This window comes from Meriones unguiculatus, chromosome 18 (assembly GCF_030254825.1).
Source record: "Meriones unguiculatus strain TT.TT164.6M chromosome 18, Bangor_MerUng_6.1, whole genome shotgun sequence".
NCBI lineage: Eukaryota > Metazoa > Chordata > Mammalia > Rodentia > Muridae > Meriones > Meriones unguiculatus.
Window position 1 is genome coordinate 70,012,073 of NC_083365.1, and position 20,656 is coordinate 70,032,728.

The following is a 20,656-nucleotide window of genomic DNA, read 5'->3' on the forward strand; positions in this document are numbered from 1 at the left end:
GAAAGAAAGAAAGAAAGAAAGAAAGAAAGAAAGAAAGAAAGAAAGAAAGAGAAAGAAAGAAAGAAAAGGAGGAGGAGAAGAAGGAAGGAAGGAAGGAAGGAAGGAAGGAAGGAAGGAAGGAAGGAAGGAAGGAAGGAAGGAAGGAAGGAAGGAAGGAAGGAAGGAAGGAAGGAAGGGGAAAGGAAAAAGAAAAGGAAAGGAAAGGAGAGGAAAAGAAAAAAGAAAAGAAAAGGAAAGAAAATAAAAGAAAAAAAAGAAAAGAAGAGAAGGGAATTGGAAAGTTCCGTGATGATGTGGATATCAACACTCACCAATGTAGCCATCATGTGAAGGAACATATATCATAGCATTGTCAAATGCTTTCTGATGTTTGTGCATATAGAGCTGGCTTCCTCCCAGCTTTGTTTGCAGTGGGCAGCAGAGGACAAATGCAGACCTACACAAAATTCTAAGAATAATTGGCTGAGCCCTCCAATCTAATCGGGGCATCTAAAGCAACTCTCCTCCTGCTGCTTATTAAAGCACGGGGACCATTACAGTCATGGAGGCAGAGAGAGTGCAAGAGCCAGAGAAGAAGAAGAAGGATGCAGTGAAATACTATTTTCTGGATTTGACATGGCTGCTACGCTCATCTACTCACAGTAGCTATGGTTACCTACAAGATCAGGAGTGTCCTCAGAACCCACTACAAACTGAGAAGCTATTGCCAGCTGCTCATTTTAAAAGGAGAGAATCACTCCTGTTCAAAACGTGTGGCCACTGGTAAGTTTCCCATAACCGAGTAGTGTTACATGCATAGTCAAATAGGCCATGTTAAGTGGTCTTAGTGGGTAATAAAGTACAGAACATGAATCTGGAAGGTCATGTTAGTAGGACATGTAGGAGTTGGGGAGAGGACAAGTGGATATGAACAATTTTTTTTTTTACTATACACACAGATGAAATTGCCAATAATAAAGACAAAGAGAAAGAAAATATTGAAAAGAATAAAAATTAAAAGCAAAGCACTAAAATTATCAGGGCGTAAGTAAAGAAAGATGCAGTTGGGGAAATATCTGCCTGTGAGTTCATCTACATATATATATGCAAACAAGGATATAGAGAGTCTAGACAAAATTTCATATACTTCTGGATGATTCATATATGACAAAGGTGAAAAAACTATTCAGTGGCAAAGAATAATCATTTCAAATAATCCTGTGTGGCTCACATGCACAATAATGACTTTATTTTTCATTCCTCACATACAAGGGTGAACTCAAATAAATAAAATATAAGACTAAAATGATAGTACTTCTAAACAAAAAAGTAGAAATTAATCTAAATTAACAATGAAGTAATTAAGAAAAATGATAAATATATTTAAATTCATAATTGGTTATTTTTAATATTAAATATTTTTAATTTTAATATTAAATATTTAATATTAAATATTTTTAATATTTAAATTCATAATTGGCTATTTTTAGATACAGTCTTATGAAGCATGGGCTTGCCTTAAATATGTAGCTAAGGATGACCTGGAACCTCCACTCCTCTTGCCTCCTCCTGAGTGCCAGGATTACACCATCTGGCTTACGTGATGCTGAAGCTTAAACCCAGGGCCTCACTCATATCAGGCATCTAATCTACCAGGTAAGCTACATCCCCAATTCTCCAAACAAAATCTTTCTATGGAAAAAGATAACATCCACAATGTAAAACAAAAAGCAATTAATTTTTAGGAAAAAATACAGAAATAGGAGCCAGAGACATATCACAGTGTTTAAGAGCACTGGCTGCTCTTTCTGAGGGACCAGGGTTGGATTCCCAGCAATGACACCTCGCCACAATGCCTGTTTCAGGGTATCTGTACTCTTCTCTTCTGACCTTGGTGAACACTGCACATGTATGGTGCATAGGCATACATGAAAGAAAAGCACATACACAATTTTTTAAATTAAACTATAGACATTATCAAGTAAGCCTGAATTTTTAGTACATAGAAAACTCATACAATTTAACCATGAAAATACAAACAAACCAGTTGAAAATAGGTAACTAATTGGAACAGAGAGATCTGCAAAGAAGGTGTAGATACAGATAATAAGCATAGAAGATCTGTGAAGTCTTTAGTAAATTATGAAATTGAAATCTTTTAATAAATTACAGAAATTGAAGTCTTTTAATTTGTCCATACTCAAGGGAATCCAAAGTTTTAAGTAGGGGTCTCTAGAAATGTGAAATTCCTAAATTGGACCTATCTGCATTGCCCATGTGGCACGCTGGGGTTGGCTACTTAAGGCTATTTAAGCTGTGGGCTGGCTTTCCCCAGGGTCAGAAGATTGTTCAAGGTTCCTGAATAAACTGCACTGAGAAGAAAAAAAAAATTGTAACTCCTTCCCAAATTCAAACCATAAAAAATAAATTGCACTTCATGTAAAAAAAAAAAAAAAAAGTCCATGTCATTCTGCATAGCAGGATAACATCTTGCATCATACTTCTCCACCCCATGAGAGATGTCACTCACCCTCTTCTCAGTGTATCCGTATTAGATGTGCTATCCCAATATTATTCACTTACTAGATATCTCGGTTATAAGACTGACCATTCCAATATCTTGAAGCTTGGCATTGAGGTCTGAAGGAGAAGTGTTCTTCATAGATTCCTGTATTTGCACTCCTGGGCTCCAGTTAGTGTGCTGTTTGGGAGGACTATGGATATTGGAGTCTTGTAGGGGGAAATGGGTCACCAGTGGCAGGTTTTCTTGTTTTGTTTTGTTTTGATTTGATTTGATTTTTCTTGTTAGTTACATTTTGTTAACTCTGTGTCCCAGCTGTATCCCGCTCCCTCATTCCTTCCCCAACCCCACACTCCCTCCCTGGTCTCCTCCCAGACCCTTTCCAAGTCCACTGATAGGGGGGGACCTCCTCCCCTTTCATCTGACCCTATTTTATCAGGTATCTTCAGGGCTGGCTGCAAAGTCCTCCTCTGTGGCCTAACAGGACCGCTCCTCCCCTGCGGGGGTGGGGAGGTCAAAGAGCCTACCCTTGAGATCCTGTTAGAAATAGTCCTTGTTCCCCTTACTTTGGGAAACTCCTTGGTTACTGAGCTACCGCGGGCCACATCCCAGCAGAGGTTCTAGGTTATATCCACAGATGGTCCTTGGTGGAGAATCAGTCTCAGGAAAGACCCTGTGCCCAGATATATTTGGTCCTTGTAGAGCTCCTATCGGGCATATAGAGGAGCCCCTTTTCTGTTCTCCTTCTACTTTATATAAGTATAAAATGTGACTAGCCTGCTCCTTGTTCCTGTTGCCTTGCTTTCCTGGAATCATAAGCCAAAATAAACCTTTGCTTACTTAAGCCACAATAGCAAGGTAACTAAAGCATTTGGGTTTAAGTAACCCTAATTTCATCTAATAAAGGACTCAGTACTCAGCAGCAGTAAAGCTGAACACTGAATATGCCCAAAGGTAGCTATAAAATAACTGGCGGTTTTCAGTTCAGTAAGGAAAAGACTCACATGTTGAGGTTGCTGAGAACTAAGGGAAGAAACAACTTTCTACCCATGAAGCTAGGATGTAGGAATGTGAGCTAATGTACTGCCATGCCCTACACTGCAGAAGTCAAGGGCAGAGCAGAGCAAACGTGGACATGTGTGAGCAGAAGGCGTGAATTAAAGTGAATCCCACTGCTTAAAAGCATGGTAACTCTGTAGTCCAGACCAGTCCAGCACCCGCAAAGTGGCCCAGTCTGAGTGCTGGATGAAGGATAACTGACATGAGTAGCCACACATAGTTGAATGTCAATTTAAACTAGATCATTCCTTTTAGATTACACGGGGAATGGGAAAGAGACATGGAGTGAAACTGAACAGTAAAGGATACTGCAGAGTGTTGGTAGAGGGACAGTATGCATATGTGTGTGTGACAGAGAGTGAGAGACAGAGACCAGAGGCAGAGAAACAAACACAAACACAGAGAAAATGAAAGACAAAGGCAGAGAGACTTCCAGAATGAGACCCAGAGACACAGAGAGAGAAAGAGCTCACACAAATCCCAAAGTTATTTGCAAAGAAATGTGGTAGAGACTGAGACATTTAAATTATGATAAAAATAAAATTCTGGTCAAATTAAAGCAACCGAGTTCAATGAGATCAATAAAACCACACAATTCTTTATCTATTAAATGGAGGGGGGGGTCATATTTTCCTGATTAGATTGTGGTAAAACACATAGTTCAATTACTAGATACCTACAAGTGGATCTCTCTTTATCTCTCTATCTATCAATCTATCTACCTATCATCTATCTATCTATTGATCATATTGATTATCTATTGTTATGTATTGATGTGTGTATATGTATATATATATATATATATATATATATATATATATATGTACACACACACACATACGAACATAAACCCTTAATTCAAACACCTTCCCTAATGTTTTGGTAAGTATTTGTGGCAACCTATTAGTATTTGTTTAAATAATAAAACAAATAAATTTGTTAAAAATAAAACAAGACAATGAATAAACAGTTTGTTGACTTCTGTAGAGATGGCTGAGTGCTACGAGTGCCACTTGCTCTTCCAGAGGACACAGGTTCAATTCTCACTACCCATGTTGTGACCAGCAACTATCTATTACTCTAATTTCAGGGATTCTAATTCCTTGGTAATGCATGCACACAGTGCAGAGGTATCCATCAAAGCAGATGCTGAGCCTCATGGCCAACTTTTGAGGAGACTGCAGGGAATCTTATGAAAGAAGTGGGAGTTAGTAAGACCTGGAGGGGACAGGAGCTCCACAAGGAGAGCAACAGATCCAAAAATTTTGGGCACACACGTCTTCCCTGAGACTGATAGTCCAACCAAGTAGCATGCATGGAGATAACCCAGAACCACTGCATAGATGTAGCCCATGGCAGTTCATTCTCCTAGTGGGTTCCATAGTAATGGGAAGAGGGACTGTCTCTGACATGAACTGATTGCCCTGCTCTTTGATCACCTCCCCCTGAGCGGGGAGCAGCCTTACCAGGCCACAGAGGAAGACAATGCAGCCACTCATGATGAGACCTAACAGAGCAGGATCAGAAGGAAGGAAAAGAAACCCTCCCCTATCAGTGGACTTGGGGAGGACATGTGTGGAGAAGGAGGAGGAAGGGAGGGATTGGGAGGGGAGGAGGGAGGGAACTACAGGGGGGATACAAAGTAAATAAAGTGTAATTAATAAGTGAAATAAAATAAAAAATTAAACAAAAACATTAAGCCTTAGAAAACAATTTCCTTATGTTTTAAATTTTCAGGAGTGGGGATTGTGATACTTTTACCTCAGTGATTTTGAAACATAGAATTCGTAAGCCAGGCATATTCAGCCTTCATTCATGTACTTGTACATTTAAAAGAAAAAAAGCCATTAATATACAATAAAAATAAAATACTGAAGAACATTTCTTTTGTATTTTATAGATCTTTAGAAATGATTTTGAAAGAGATTCGGGTATGTTAGAAGTAGCACTGGAACAAGAAGTCAAAGCCTTTTCCCTTTCTTCTCAAGACGACTCTAGAGGCCTTTTCCTAAGCCTCAGTTTCTTGATAAACAGCAGTGGGAGCTGATAAAGCTTTGCGACAGTATGATGGACTGCTATTATCAATCTGTGCTTTCCATAAACCAGAGCCTCCTTGAACTCCTGTGTCTCACAGGTACGTTCAATACTAACTTACTGTGCTTCCTCTGAGCTATCCAAACGCCTGCATTCTATGAGACATTCAACATTAACTCACTGTGCTTTCTCTGTGCTATTCAAATGCCTGCATTCTATTTGCACTTGTGCTAGGAGACTCCAAACTCCACCCTCCCCCATGCGAAGAGGTTTCTGCATCACAAAAATGAAGAATATGAAAGAGGCCAACAGAGAGGGAAAGGCTGCATCTCCCACTTCAGAACTCTTAATTGTCTCTAGAAAAATGTATTTTGTTTGCTTAAATCACCATAAATGAATATAAAATTTGATGTGCAGTAGCATACTGAAATTTAGCTTTTAATTTCATTTTGCTAAATTGTTTTTTTCTTGCCGAAAGGGGATCTCACTTGGTATCTCCAACTGACCTTGAACTTATTCTAATATTCTTGTATTAGTGTCCTGAGTCCTAGAATACAGGCGCAAGTGATCATCCTCATATATTATTACATTAGTAGGGAGATTACAAATATATACTCTACATAGAAGTATTTATAGGGTACAATGTGTTGTTTTGTTACTCATGAACACTGTGCAATGATTAAATCAAGACACTTAACATAATTTTCACCCAACTTATCTGTTAGTCTTGGTGGTAAGACATCTGAAATATATTCTCCATGATTCTGAAATTCACATTATCATTAACTGTGGCCACCCAACTGTGCAATAGATCTAAAAACTTGCTTTCCTGTCTAAAACTTTCTCTGATGAACACTCCTTAAAAGTTTTAATTAGCTCCACAACTGGGAGTCAGCCATATGTGAAATTATTCAGAAGAGAAATGGAAGTCTGAAGCAGCCGTCAGATGGTCAGAGGTGTATAACTCCACCATGAAACTTCTCCAAATAGACTGACTAGCTGTGGTCACAAAGCAGAACACAGACCTCTCAAGAGGTCAAAGTCAAAAGCAATGGCAGATTGTGACTCATGCTATCCTTGATCTCTTGCCTGATGCACACCTTTAGCCTCAAATGGACCAAAAGAACACTTACATAAAAGCAAGTGCCGACAGGACTACTGCACGTCTCGAGAAGGACATCAGGAACAAGTAGTTATAAACTTTCATTTAACTGTTCAACCACATCATGTCTTACAAAGAAAAATGACCTACATTCTAACATTTTATTTTGATCAGAAGAAGATGTTCAAATGTATTTTATTTGCTGGCTTTATTAGCAACAGTGGACACAATTAAGAATGTTTTCCTTTTTCTATTTATTTCATCTTCTTAAACATTTATTTATATTTTTATTAATTACAGTTGATTCACTTTGTATCCCCACTGTAGCCCCCTCCCTCATACCCTCCCAATCCCACTCTCCCTCCTTCATCTCCCATGCTCCTCCCCAAGTCCACAGAGGAAAACAATGCAAACAGTCCTAATGAGACTTGATGGGCTAGGGTCAGAGGGAAGGGAAGCAAAATATTTTTAAAGGTATTTATTATTGTTCTGTGTATGAGAGAGGGAGAAAGAGAGCTAACTGAGGTGATTGTACCATAGTATTTGTGTGGAGATCAGAAGATTGGGTCTTCTAGGTCTGTTTGCTCGGTTTCCAGGCTTGCAAGCTAGCCTCCTTACCAGCTGACTCATCTTACCAGCCCTTAATAATAACTGTTTTGTCCCTGTGAATGATACCTTAGTAGAATTTATATGCTAGGTTTTTTCTTTTTTAATTTTTTTATTAATTATTTATTACAGTTTATTCAATTTATATCCCAGCTTTAACCTGCTCCCTCTCTCCCCCCAATCCCTCCCTCCCTCAGCTCTTTCTATGCCACTCCCCTAGTCCACTGTAGGGGAGGTCCTCCTCCCCTTCTATCTGACCCTAACCTATCAGGTCTCATCAGGATTGGCTGCATTGCCTTCCTTTGTGGCCTGGCAAGGCTGCTCACCTTCAGGGGGAGGTGATCAAAGAGCCAGCCACTAAGTTCATGTCAGAGACAGACTCTGCTCCCCTTACTAGGGAGCCCACTTGGAGGCTGAGTCTATGGGCTACATCTGAGCAGCGATTCTAGGTTATCTCCATGAATGGTCGTTGGTTGGGATATCAGTCTCTGCAGTGTCCCCAGGGCCCAGTTTGTTTGTTTGTTTATTTGTTTGATTGATTGATTTTTGTCTCTGTTGGCCTCCTTTTAGAGCTCCTGTCCCCTTCAGGTCTTTTTATATCCCCCTTCTTTCATAAGATTTTGTACACTCTGCCTAAAGTTTGGCTTTGAGTCTCAGCCTCCAATTTTCATCAGTGGCCTTCTGTGGTAGGCTCCTGTCCTGTTCCCTGTCTTCTGCTTCTGATGTCTATTGCATTTGCCCTTCTGAATGAGGATTCAGCATTTTCCCTAGGGTTTTCCTTTTTGGAGAAATGGATACAGAAATTGTGATGTATTTACATAATGGAATACTGCTCAGCTATTAAAAACAAGGAAATTGTGAAATTTGCAGGCAAATGGTGGAAACTAGAAAAGATCATCCTGAGTGAGGTACCTCAGAAGCAGAAACACATGGTATATGCTCACTCATAGGTAGATATTAGAGTTATAATGTAGGCTAAACATACTCTAGATTATCTGTAAAGATACTGTGGGTGTAAGATTTGGAGCTATTTTAGCTTCATTCTCCTCTCAGGGAGACTTCTATGGATAAATCAGACTAGACTATAACACAGTGTCCTTGAAACACATGGAGACTACTGGAGTATGTATTCATATTTTTAAATTAAATTTTAAAATTAGTGTGTGGCCAAGTGGACATGTAAAAGGAAGAATAAAATGTCCGTTACTGACTTTCCTACTTTTATTATTATCGTTCTGAAAATTGTATCATGATTCATTTTGTGCTCACAGTGGCACAGTGAGGGAAACAATAAAGAAAATCATGACCACTATGAAAGTTGACAAGCCCACAGTCTTAATGTAGACTGATGTTGTTTATACCCTCATTGCATTTGGCCCATGTTACTATTTTTGTAATAGTCAACAGACAGTGGAAACAAATCTGTCTAGCTACAATTTTTCATGCATTACATTCTCCAATATACATTGTATTACATATTTCCAGTATAGGAATCTATTTCTGATTCAGACTAATTTTAAAGAGTTTATTCAAACATGTATATTTAGTTATATTTGTATTGGAATTATACCTGCATGTGTGTATTTACTCATAAGTACTGGTGTTAGCAGAGGCCAGAGGCATTGGATGCCCTGAAGGTAGTGATACAGAGAGTTGTAAGCCACTGGATATGGGTACTGGGGAAAGGAAAGACCTGGGTCCTCTAGAAGAGCGGCAAGTGCTCTAAACCTCAGAACCTTCTTCCTAGCTCTCTGAACATAGATGATGAAGGGGTAAAACTTAGACATTCATATCTGTTGATTATTACTTTTCATAGCAGTGCCTCAGTCTTCTCTGTAAAACAATTCTCAATAATAAGGTACATGAATCTATATATATTTTTAACTTTTTAATTTCAGAAAGTAATTTGACAGAATAATGTATGGCTGTTGTTTGTTTGTTCATGGCCACTGTCAATGATCACATTATCAATAATAAAACTACCCCAGTGACACATAGGGATATTGTAATGAATGTCTCTCTGCACAATCTTTTGTCCGAATTAGTTCTGCCTGGACAAATACCATGTCCAAATGCTTAGGCTGGTTAAGAACTGTTTTGGAGCTGGATCATTTCTTTGCCATCCTCATATTTAAGGAGAACTAAGCTTTTCAAGACACTTCAGCCTCAGAAATTCACCTACCTCAAATCATAAAGAAGACTGTAAGGTAATCTTTTCATGAAAAGAATTTGTTTCATGAAAATTATGCTTTTAACAGCTATGCCCAATATTATTCTGACTTAGAGTCTCCAACCCATAATTATAGAACTTAAAATAACCAATAATCATATTTAGGATATGTTTTAAAATGAGGAATGGGAAATGGTAACAAATTATCTTAATTTAAAAAGGTCATCAGGGTCTAAATACCTGGCAGTGGTGTCATACATTTGCTATTTGTGGAGGGCCCAAGTTTTGTTCCTAGAACCCGCATCAGGCAGCTTACATCAAGCTATTCCTCCATATCCAGGGGATTTAATGCCATTTTCTGATTTCCATGGGCAATGAAGACTTATGGCACACACATAAACACATGAATAAAAGTAAATATATATATATATATTTTGGCATGATTTCTAAGCATCTAACTATATTGCCATACACTTGACAATTTTAATCAATAAAGTTTCTCAATTGATTTCCTATTATTTTATTATGAGTTTTTTAGTCATATTTACTATCATGATTAATTATGGCTATAAATAATGTACTTGTCAATGTGCAAAGGGACTATTTCTTAATTCTGATAAATAATTTTTAATACCATGACTTAGGAGAAATGTTAAATCAAAATATTAACCTAATCGGAACTTTAAAAATATAATTGTTCTTAACAATACTATCTTAGAGTTGGAAGGAAATGGAATTCTGAAATCATATCTTGATACTTTAATTTTTTAAAAATTCTTTTAAAATTTTATTTTATAAATTAAAGTTTATTTGATTTGTATCCCCCTGTACCTCCCTCCCTCCTCCCCTCCCAATCCCACCCTCCTCCCCCCTTTTCCACTCATGGCCCTCCTGAAGTCCACTGATAGGGGAGGTCCTCCTCTCCTTCCTTCTGATCCTAGTCTATCAGGTCTCATCAGGAGTGGCTGCATTGTTTTCCTCTGTGACCTAGTAAGGCTACTCCCCCCTCAGGAGAAGGTGATCAAAAAGCAGGCCAATCAGTTCATGTCAGAAACAGTCCCTGTTCCCATTACTATGGAACCCACTTGGACACTGAACTGCCATGGGCTACATCTGTGTAGGGGTCCTAGGTTATTTCCATGAATGGTCCTTGTTTGGAGTATCAGTCTGAGAACAGACTCCTGTGCATAGATTTTTTTGGTTGTGTTACTCTCCTTGTGGAGCTCCTGCCCTCTCCAGGTCTTTCTATGTCCCCCTTCTTTCATAAGATTCCCTGCATTCCAACCAAAGTTTTGCTATAAGTCTCAGCATCTGCTCTGAGACCCCACAGGATAGAGCCTTTCAGAGACCCTCTGTGGGAAGCTCCTGTCCTGTTCTGTTTTCTCCCTCTTCTGATGTCCATCCTCTTTGCCTTTCTGAATGGGGATTGAGCATCTTAGCCAGAGTCCTCTTTATTGATTAGTTTCTTTAGGTGTACAGATTTTAGTATGTTTATCCTATATTATACATCTAATATCCACTTAGAGACAGTATATACCCTGTGTGTCCTTCTACTTCTGGGATACCTCACTTAGGATGATCTTTTCCAGTTCCTACCATTTTTCTGCAAATTTCATAATCTCCTTGTTTTTTATTGCTGAGTAATATTCCATTCTCAAGTGACAACACATGCTGGAGAAGATGTGGAGAAAGGGGAACCCTTCTCCCCTGCTGGTAGGAATGTAAATTTGTACAACCACTGTGGAAATCAATCTGACACTTTCTCTAACAATTAGGAATAGTGCTTCCTCAAGATCCAGTTATACCACTCCTGGGCATATATACAAAAGATGCTCAAGTATACAACAAGGACATTTGCTCAACCATATTTGTAGCAGCTTTATTTGTAATAGCCAGAATATGGGGACAACCCAGATGTCCCTCAATTGAGGAATGAATACAGAACTTGCAATACTTTGATTTTTATCTCAATTTTTGTTTAACTAGCTGCAGCTGAACACCATCTTACCTTCTCCTTACCTCTACTCCTCTCCTCTCCATAGCATTCTGATGCATTGGTGACTCATAACTACTTAACTGAACTGTTTCATATATGAATTTAGGGAGCCTATGCATCATAGACGAATAGTAATCAGAATATTTGCTAAATGTGGCTCTATTAAAAGCTACAGCTAAAGGAAAGAAAAGTACAACTAGTCATCAATGGAATTGTAAAAGTATAAATGCATAAGCCTAGATAAGTTGCACTAATTAGCATATGGGGTATATAGTAATGAGATGAGATGGAATGCTATGCCCTAAAAATAAAAGAATTGAAATTATGGAATGATAAAGTAATATTTCTTTCTTTCTTTCTTGATTTGTCATGGGCACTAAAAAAGGCAATGAACAAATTCTAATGGAAACAAAAACAATTTGTCATCAAAATAAATATCTTATTCATCTGAACTACGGAGCATGACTAGCAGGAATCAGTCTGAGACACAAACTATTCCTACAAGGGGATCGAAACCTAACCTGAAAGGTTTGAGTGGACTATCACACTTTCCTTACTACAGGGAAAAGGAACAACGAAAATACATGTGATCTTTCATCCGTAAGAGAATGCTGTAGAAAACCAGCCACACTGATTTCAGTCTGGATATCATGATCATATGCTTACAATGCACAGCCCCCTCTTCCTTCTTACTGTCTTATCATCCTATGGAGGGCTTCTTTTCCACTATCATGCAATCTCTTGGTGGATCTTGTACCTTCTCTCGTGTCCCTGAGGAACACACAATGCTCCTTCACATAGAGAGAAAAATGCTAGAGGATGCCCTATGTTGCTTTCCACAATCTCTCACGATGTTTGACTTTATCTCACTAAAGGAGGTTCATACCCTTAGAGAGTAGGCAGTCTGTCTTATGTAAAGTACTTAAGTATTATGAAGTATTCTATCTACATCAATTATTCCTAGATAGATATGAATCGATTTATTACCATTAAAACAAAACATTTTTCTTAATTAATAACTCAATTTTAATTATATTTTTATTATTTTGTGGACATGTTTTTGAGTATACATTCATGTATGGGGGCCAGATATGGGGAGATCAAAAGACAACTTGCAGGAGTTAGTTCTCTCCTGTGACCATGTGTGTTCCAGAGATGTGCGTAACTCAGGTCATCAAGCTCTAGGCAGGTTGCCAAGCCACCTTATTGTTCCTAATGACACAATTATTTACATAAACACACACACACACACACACACACACACACCTTAATAATGATTGGTTGCTTAGTGGCTTTCTCTCCATGGTTGCTCAGCTTTTTTCTTCTTCCTAAAAATATTTATTTTATGTGTATAGGTGTTTTGTCTGCTTGCATTTATGTCCATAAACCAAGGGCATACCTAGTACATATTGAGGAAAGAAGGCATCTGATCCCCTCAAACTGGAGTTACAGACAATTGGGATCCATCATACGGATGATGGAAATAAAACCCAGTTTCTCTGGAAGAACACCTAGCACTCCTAACCATTGAGATTCCTTTCCTAGTACCACCCACAAAGGGCTGGGCCCTTCCATATCAGCCATCAATCAATAAAACACCTCACAGACCAGCCCACAGGCCAGTCTTATAGTGATAATCCTTCTCTTGACGGTCGCTCTTCCCCAGTGACTCTACAATGTGAACCAGCACAGAACCAACAATTATAAACATATTCATAGAAAGCAATGAGATTCAACTACAAATAAATGCTTTGCAGAGAAGAAAAGCCCAGGAATAACAGAGTTCACTGCTGGATTCTTACAAAGCTTTCATAGCTAACTCTGAAAAGAGTATCATAAAATTCAGAGATGGAACGTCACCAAACTCGTTCTGCAAAGACAAAATTACACAAGACCATATAAGACACACTTAAAATTTTTTTTTCAGATGTACGTAAACAATTCTCAATAAAACACTTGTAAAATGAATTCACAAATGCATTACATAGATGTATACATCCTGGTTAGGTCAGCTGTCATAGTCTAGGAAGTCTGAAAGGAAAGATTGAGGGACTGATTGCCTAGATCAAGCTGGCATGTGGGCGAGGCTGTGGGCACTGTCTTGATTACTAATTGCTAAGGGTAGTCCCAGGGCACTCGGAGAAGCACCTTCCCACAAGTAGGTGGTCATGTGCTGTATATGTGGAAGCTAGCTGAGCATAACCCCGTCTTCCAGCCAGCCAGCAGCAACTTCTATGGCTCCTGCATCATGTCTTTGGCTGTGAAATGAGTTCCTTGGTCAATGCTATGTGGAGTAACAAGCAGCTCTGCCTTCTGTTCTTCCTTGAGTTCTTCCTCCAACTTCCCTCATTGACGGACTGTGAGCTAGAGCTGTGAGGAGAATAAAGCCCTTCCTTCCTTAAGGTGCTTTAGTTTAAGATGTTTTGTCACAACAACAGGCAGAATTCAGAACAATTCACCATGACCAACACTTTTCCTCTTAAAGCATCAATATTAGTTCAGCACATACTCACGCATAAACAAGAGATGGAAATCACATCATCACCTCATGCAGACAAATCTTTGACAAAGCTCAACATTGTCTTCATGATAACATCCCCGACTAAATTAGGAATAGAGGGGATGAACTTCAACATAAAAAGGCCATATAAGAGACTACACCCAACCCTATGCCAAAGAGGAAACTGAAAGATTTCCTCGAAAATCAGAAAGAAAACAAAGCTATCTACTTTCTCGAGCCTCATGCAATATGATGCTCAAATGTCAGCTGTAGCAGAAACACCAGAGGAATAAAAGTGGAATAAGAAAGGAAAAAGTAAAAGCATCCTATCAAAACATGACATAACCCTGTATTTAAAAGGCCCTGGTGTATTTAAAAGGCAAATTCTTAAATCTGATGAACACTTTTAACATGGGAGGTTGCTCAGTTGGTGAAATGTTTGCCTTGCAGACATGAGGCCCTGGTTTTAGATCCCTAATATCTATGTAAAAAGCTGTGTGAGACAATACACACTTATAATCCCAGAGCTAGAAGGAAACTGTGATTCCTGGAGCTTGCTGACGAGCCAGGCTAGCAAACTGGTGAGCTCTGGGTTCAGTGAAGGGAATCCATCTTGAGAGGTAGGAAAAAATGAGGAAGAGGACATCTGATGTTAACCTCTAACATACACACACACACACACACACACACACACACACACACACACAGAGCACAGAGAGAGAGAGAGAGAGAGAGAGAGAGAGAGAGAAGCTTTTCACATTTGCTTAAAAGAAAAGTAGTAATTAACTTAATGAATGAGGTGGAAGACTGCTACAATATAACTTCAAAGTATAGAAGAAAGTAATTGAAAAGACACTAAATACCGACAAGGCTACTGTGATTACTACTAGTCAGGATTAAAACTGTAAAATGATGCGTTACATCCATTACAGATTTGGTATAGTCAGCATATAAACCCCAATAGATTCTTCAGAAGACTAGAAGAAAAAGCAAACCTAAAGTTTGTGTAAACACAAAAGAGGAACAAATGCATAGCAATCTTAAACAGCAAGAGCTATGCTAGAAGCATTGGGTACCCACTCTCAAATTATCATACAGAGCAACATCCAAATCAGTGTGGCACTGACAAAAATAAAAAATGGAATAGAGGACCCAGTAATAAACTCCGGAACCACTGACAGTTCTCCATGACTAAGATACCAAAAACAAATATTGCACAGGAAAAGACGGCTCTACAACAAATGTGCTGGGAAACTCGGCATAGTGTGAAACAAACTGCAACTACCTATCAGTGGAGAAAATGCAACAGGAGAGAAGAGCAAATTATAGCAATCTCATGATACCCCACTCTCAGTTTTCTACCTGAAATGCTGTACAGGTACTGGAACTGAGTTACAGATATGGAAGTACTGATAGAGACAGTGCTGATGGGTAAGGGGATGAAGAATATAGTCAATCATTCATTACTTACAAAAGTTGTATTTTCCAATAACAATGTGGTAGCATTTGTTTCTGTATTCAGTTTAATGACGTTTCCGTTGTCGGTTTTATATACCACGTCTGTATCTGCAACAACAAAGACATTGACAGTTGGCAAATGCATCAAGATGATTTCACATCTGTAAGGGAGAAAATGTGCATTGGAAACACACATCATTGTCAGTTTTCAATAACCCAGCAGATTTCTACATTTGGCTCACATTAATCCTCTGGAAATATCAGGGAACCTGCCCAACACAAGCTTCATTGTGCAATGAACGTAGGGTTAGTGAGAAGGCTACTCATTTTCATGGCTTAACAAATGGAAATTAATTAAAATATAGGCGGTGTGCCACCTAATTTGAGAGGAAGGAGAAAGAAAGAACACCCTCAGCCTCCAACTTAAGCCATTCTTCTTTTATCTACACCCTGATGTTTAACTTATAAGAGCTGCCGATTAACTGTAACATCCCAACGCTAAGTCATCCCATACAGAACTGCCTTCTTGTTGGCTTGGGCTCCTTTTCAGCCCTCTGTCTTCATGTGATTCCCAGTCAACTGCAACCTCTTTGGGTCAGAGAACACTTTCTCTGGTGTTTTACTAGTTTTGTACAAGCACAGATCAAAATCACTACGGCTGCTACCATTCTTTTCGACCTATCTTAACAACTTTAGAGGATGGTCTTTATTTGAAATGATTATTTTGTTTCAAAAAAGCTACAAGCTTATATATTTGTTGATTGATTTTTGTCAACTTGATACGGAGCTAAAAATAGTTGGGAAGAGGTGATTTCTGTTTTGGAAGAGCCTCCCTCAGATTGGCCTTTGGGCAGTCCTGGAATGGCACCACCTACAGCTGTCGGGGCTCCCCCTCCCACATCAATCATCCATCAAGAAAATGCCCCACAGGTTTCCTTAGATTCTGCAATTCTATGCCAATAACCGACTTCTGATAGCATTCACTTTCCCTGTCAACAGTGTATACATATGTAGAGCAAATGGCATTTATATTAAGACTAAGCATCTGGGTGTTTTCTATTTCTTTCTTCTCTTCTCATTCCCCCATTGCCTAAACTGTAAAAAGCAGGACAAGCTACACTTATCCCTCTTTTGGTCTTATTCACTGATCTGATCTCTGATTTTTCTGTTCTCAATGACCATCAACTTGATTAAATAAACTTAGTCTCATCTCACTCAATGTTTTTCGCCTTGATAGATCTACTCTGGACGCCTTGATTTTCATGAGCAAATCATCATGGACTAGCAAGAAGAACTAAATCGCATGTCCTCAAAAATCATACCTATACACACTTTTACTGCAGTGTTATCAAGCCGATACCTTTGCATACACTCCTCTTTCATCACAGAGAAAATATACAGAGATGAACATGGCTCTAAATCCTCGTAGGGACTCCTCTCTGACAGCAAACACACAGCAGTGCGGTGAATATGCAACCATGCTGAGGGCCTAAAGATAAAGCAGCTCTGACGGCGTGCTTTTACTACGAACAGTCCTAGGCCAATGGTTGAAAGGAGAGAATGCAATTCATGCCATATGGTCTCTCACAGACAGGGAACACCCTAGGTAAGGTATGAAGGATTTTTATTTTTTTTTTACTAAGGATAGAGGTGGGAATATGAGTCATTATTTCTATTAGAACCAAGGTAGAAGAAAATGAATCTTGAGAAGATAAGGACTACTTTTAACACTGATTATTTTAAACTCAATTTTGCTGGATAATTGGACTTGAGATTTGTGAATAATGTTAGCTCTTCATGCCATACCCACAATTTTTTTCCTCCTGGTCTTTATATTTCATTAGAGGAAAGGCTTTCAATTTTTAATCAATGTATAATTCTTACCTCAATATGGAACAAAGATCTCATGAAATAAAACAAAACCATTTAATATCTGTCTGTATTCATTGTTTTGCTGATTTGCTGTTTGACTTATAATCACCAGCGGATCCAGCCCCTCCTTTTATAACTTCTCTTGGCTAGATTAATAAGTAGCATAGTGGCAAAGCATTTCTAAACCACCTTATACCTTGTTTGATATTACACAGTGAACTATGAGTGACTCATATCTTAACATGGGAAGATTAGGCTAGGTGTGCTTCAAGCATCCTTAAAACACAGCTTTATACACACTCCTCTACAGTATCTTGATTAAATAATGTTTCCTTCTTTTCAGCTTCCTGAATTCTAAGAGTCAATTAACCTAAACACATATTCAACTCAATCAGTTCTCTAAAGGGAAAACATTTGTTAGGCTAGCTAGAGGTCTACCTGTACCACCCCGCCCCACCACCCATTCCACACCCTAAGAGCTTGCATTTGCAATCTTCAACACCCATAAATAAATACGGCTGTCACATAGGCCCGCTCCTTTTTGTTTGCTTGTTTGTTTTTTGTTCACCTAAAATTTGAGTAACAGAAAGAAATATGCAGCAGGAGCTGGAGAGATAACGCAGCTGTGAAAAGTACTTTTTTCTCTTTCAGAGGACCCAGGTTCAGTCACCACAACCGCATGACACTCCCAACTACCTGTAACTCTAGTCATAAAGGATCTACTTTCCATGGTCACTGCATGTAGTGCATAGACATATACACAGATAAAGCATCCATAAAAATAAAATGTCTTAAAAACAAATACATACTAGTATATCCTCGTTTATGATTGTTCAGGTAAATGCAATCCTGTAATTTGTATCTTCCACCTCAAGCTGGGAGCAGGCATTTCACAAAATTTTGTTCTCAATTTGGTACAAACATTATGATCCCAGACAAGCAGGCCTAGGAAATGACTCAGTAGTAAAACTGCATGAAATGTGCTTTAAGCAATCAGATTTTCACACTGAAACAACTTCCCTGGCTATGAAAACTCTAGTCCCTAAAAAGACTCATATCAGCCAGGGAGAGCTTACATTGCTTGTCACAATTACAGGGTCTAAAAGTCACTGAGGGATTTTCTTAGGTGAGGTTAATCAGAATTATGAGGACCCATCATTCCGTGTGTTTAAGATTACATAAAAAGTTAAAAGTTAACTGCACACAGGAATTCCTATTTCCTTTCTAACTGACCAGGTGTTGGGGAAGAGCTTCCGTCTCCACCACTACACCTTCTCTGCCATGATGGATATGAAATGCAAGTTGAAATAAACTTTTCCTCTTGTAAATTGCTCTTTTCAGGCTCTCTGATTCAGCAATGAGGATAGTAATGCAGAAAGCTGGCTTGAGAAATGGGACTATGGCCGTGATAAATTGATGCTATCATCTACAGGCCTTTGGAGTAGGTTTGCAGAAGGAAGGCATAAGAGATTTGAACTTTACACTAGAAAAGCCCTAGAATACTTTAAGCAGATCTTCTCAGGCCATCTGGTAGGAATTTGAAAGACCAGACTGCAAGAGAAATACAGTGGAGGCTTGGCTTATGGGAATTCCAAGGGGAACAAGGTCTTTATGAAGAAGTAGGCTAAAGGCCATTCTTGCACATATAGACAAAGAATCTGAATTAAAATCTGCCCATGCTCTGAGAACTTGTCTGAAGCTAAATTTCAAAGAAATGGACTAATTATTTGGCAGAGGAAATATTAAAATATCATCCCATTCAGCCTGTGGCATGGCTACTACTAACTGTTTTTATTAATATCTATAGTGGGATAGAAGAAAGAGAAATTTTAAAAAAGTAAAGTTTCCTAGGAATGAAGTCTGAGCAAACCCAAAGTTGCAGACAATAGGAATAGTATTGTGAGAGTAAGCATTTATCAGTTAAAATTTTCAACTTAGAAGAAAGTAAAGCTATTTGAAAGGAGAGTGCCTGAACCAAAATGTCACCTGCTCCAAAACAGCCACATAAGCAGACAGATGTCACTTTTGTCCAATGGGGCCTAGCCTACAAGGTCATCATGGCAGTAGAATATAGCAACACCATCAATGAGGTTCTGGTCTGATAGACATGAAATATATAAGTATGAGTGAATCATGGAGGTAAACACAAAAGGCTCTGAGGCCAGTCATGTATTTCAGATTCTCTGAATGGAGGCACTGGGCAGAGGGGATGGACTGTGGGGGCATCATATGAAGTCATGGAGAAAATTTCTAAGTTGAAATGTAGACACCAGGATGGCAGCAGTAGCATAAACATGGGAGGTCTACCATGGCATGATGTATTTATGACAGGAAGTTGGGAGCTTGCCCCAGAGAGGTGCTACGCATGATGGAGTCAGCAGAGCCAGACTGCAAAGGGGTTACCTAAACCCTTTGGAGCACACATAAGTCTGAAAGATCTGGAGTTTGTTCTGTTAGGTTTGCTTCTTGCCTTTGTCTGATTTTTTTTCTTGTTCTTTCTCCAGTCTGTCCCTTTGGAATGGGGATCTTTATTCTGTGTTATTGCATAATGAAACTTTGGAACTTGTTCTTGAATTTATAGCTCAGGTTTCAGATACTGTCTTAAGTCTCAGAAGAAACTTCTACTTTGAATGTTTACACAGTGTTAGACTATTAAAGTTGATGGTAATTTTTTAATGCATTTTGCATTATGGGATTGGTTATGAGCTTATGAACACAAAGCATAGCATATACTAGTTTAAAGGTGATATGTCTGAAGTCAAACAGACAGGGATGGAATCATGACTGTATGAATTATAAACTTAAATGGATCTGGAATGACCTTGAAGACAAAGCTCTGACCATATTTATTAGGGCTGCCCTGGGTGAGGTGAACTCATGGGCCAGACCAAATGAAATGGGAGAAACTATTGGATGTGAGAACTCAACCCTCTATGCTTCCGGACTGTTGACATAAGTTGACCAGCGGCCTCATTCCTGCCAGCTTGTCTTTCACAGCATGATGAGCTGCACACTCTAGCTGTGAACTGAACCAAACATTTCCTTCTTTAAGTTCATTTCTAACAGATATTTTGTCTTAGGAGAGTGGAAAATAACTAATATAGAACACAAATCACCTCTTTACAGATGCTCTGAATTTTTAAAATGTTAGTTTCATGGATATTAGCAAGTAATAAATCCTAGTCCATTAACGTGTTATCATGGTGATTTTATGGGAAGCTGACAGTTGAAAAACTCAGTCTATATGTTTATTAGCATACAGTCACCTCATTAGTTGATGCTAATTTTATTACTTACTAAAAATGCAAGTATGCATTTAGTTTGGGCAAGATAATTTGCTTGCTTAATATTGAATAATA

The 20,656-nt window shown here is 38.7% G+C and overlaps 1 protein-coding gene across 2 annotated transcripts in view; it reads right to left on the reverse strand.

Moving 5' to 3' along the window:
- The window catches only part of Dpp10 (dipeptidyl peptidase like 10), a 1,523,950-nt gene that overhangs the window by 357,835 nt on the left and 1,145,459 nt on the right, over window positions 1-20,656 (reverse strand). For both annotated transcript variants that reach the window (XM_060371777.1, XM_060371776.1), the window contains exon 4: window positions 15,439-15,533. In XM_060371777.1, coding sequence (XP_060227760.1) covers window positions 15,439-15,533 — 95 coding nt within the window. The remainder of the gene's footprint in view (window positions 1-15,438; window positions 15,534-20,656) is intronic.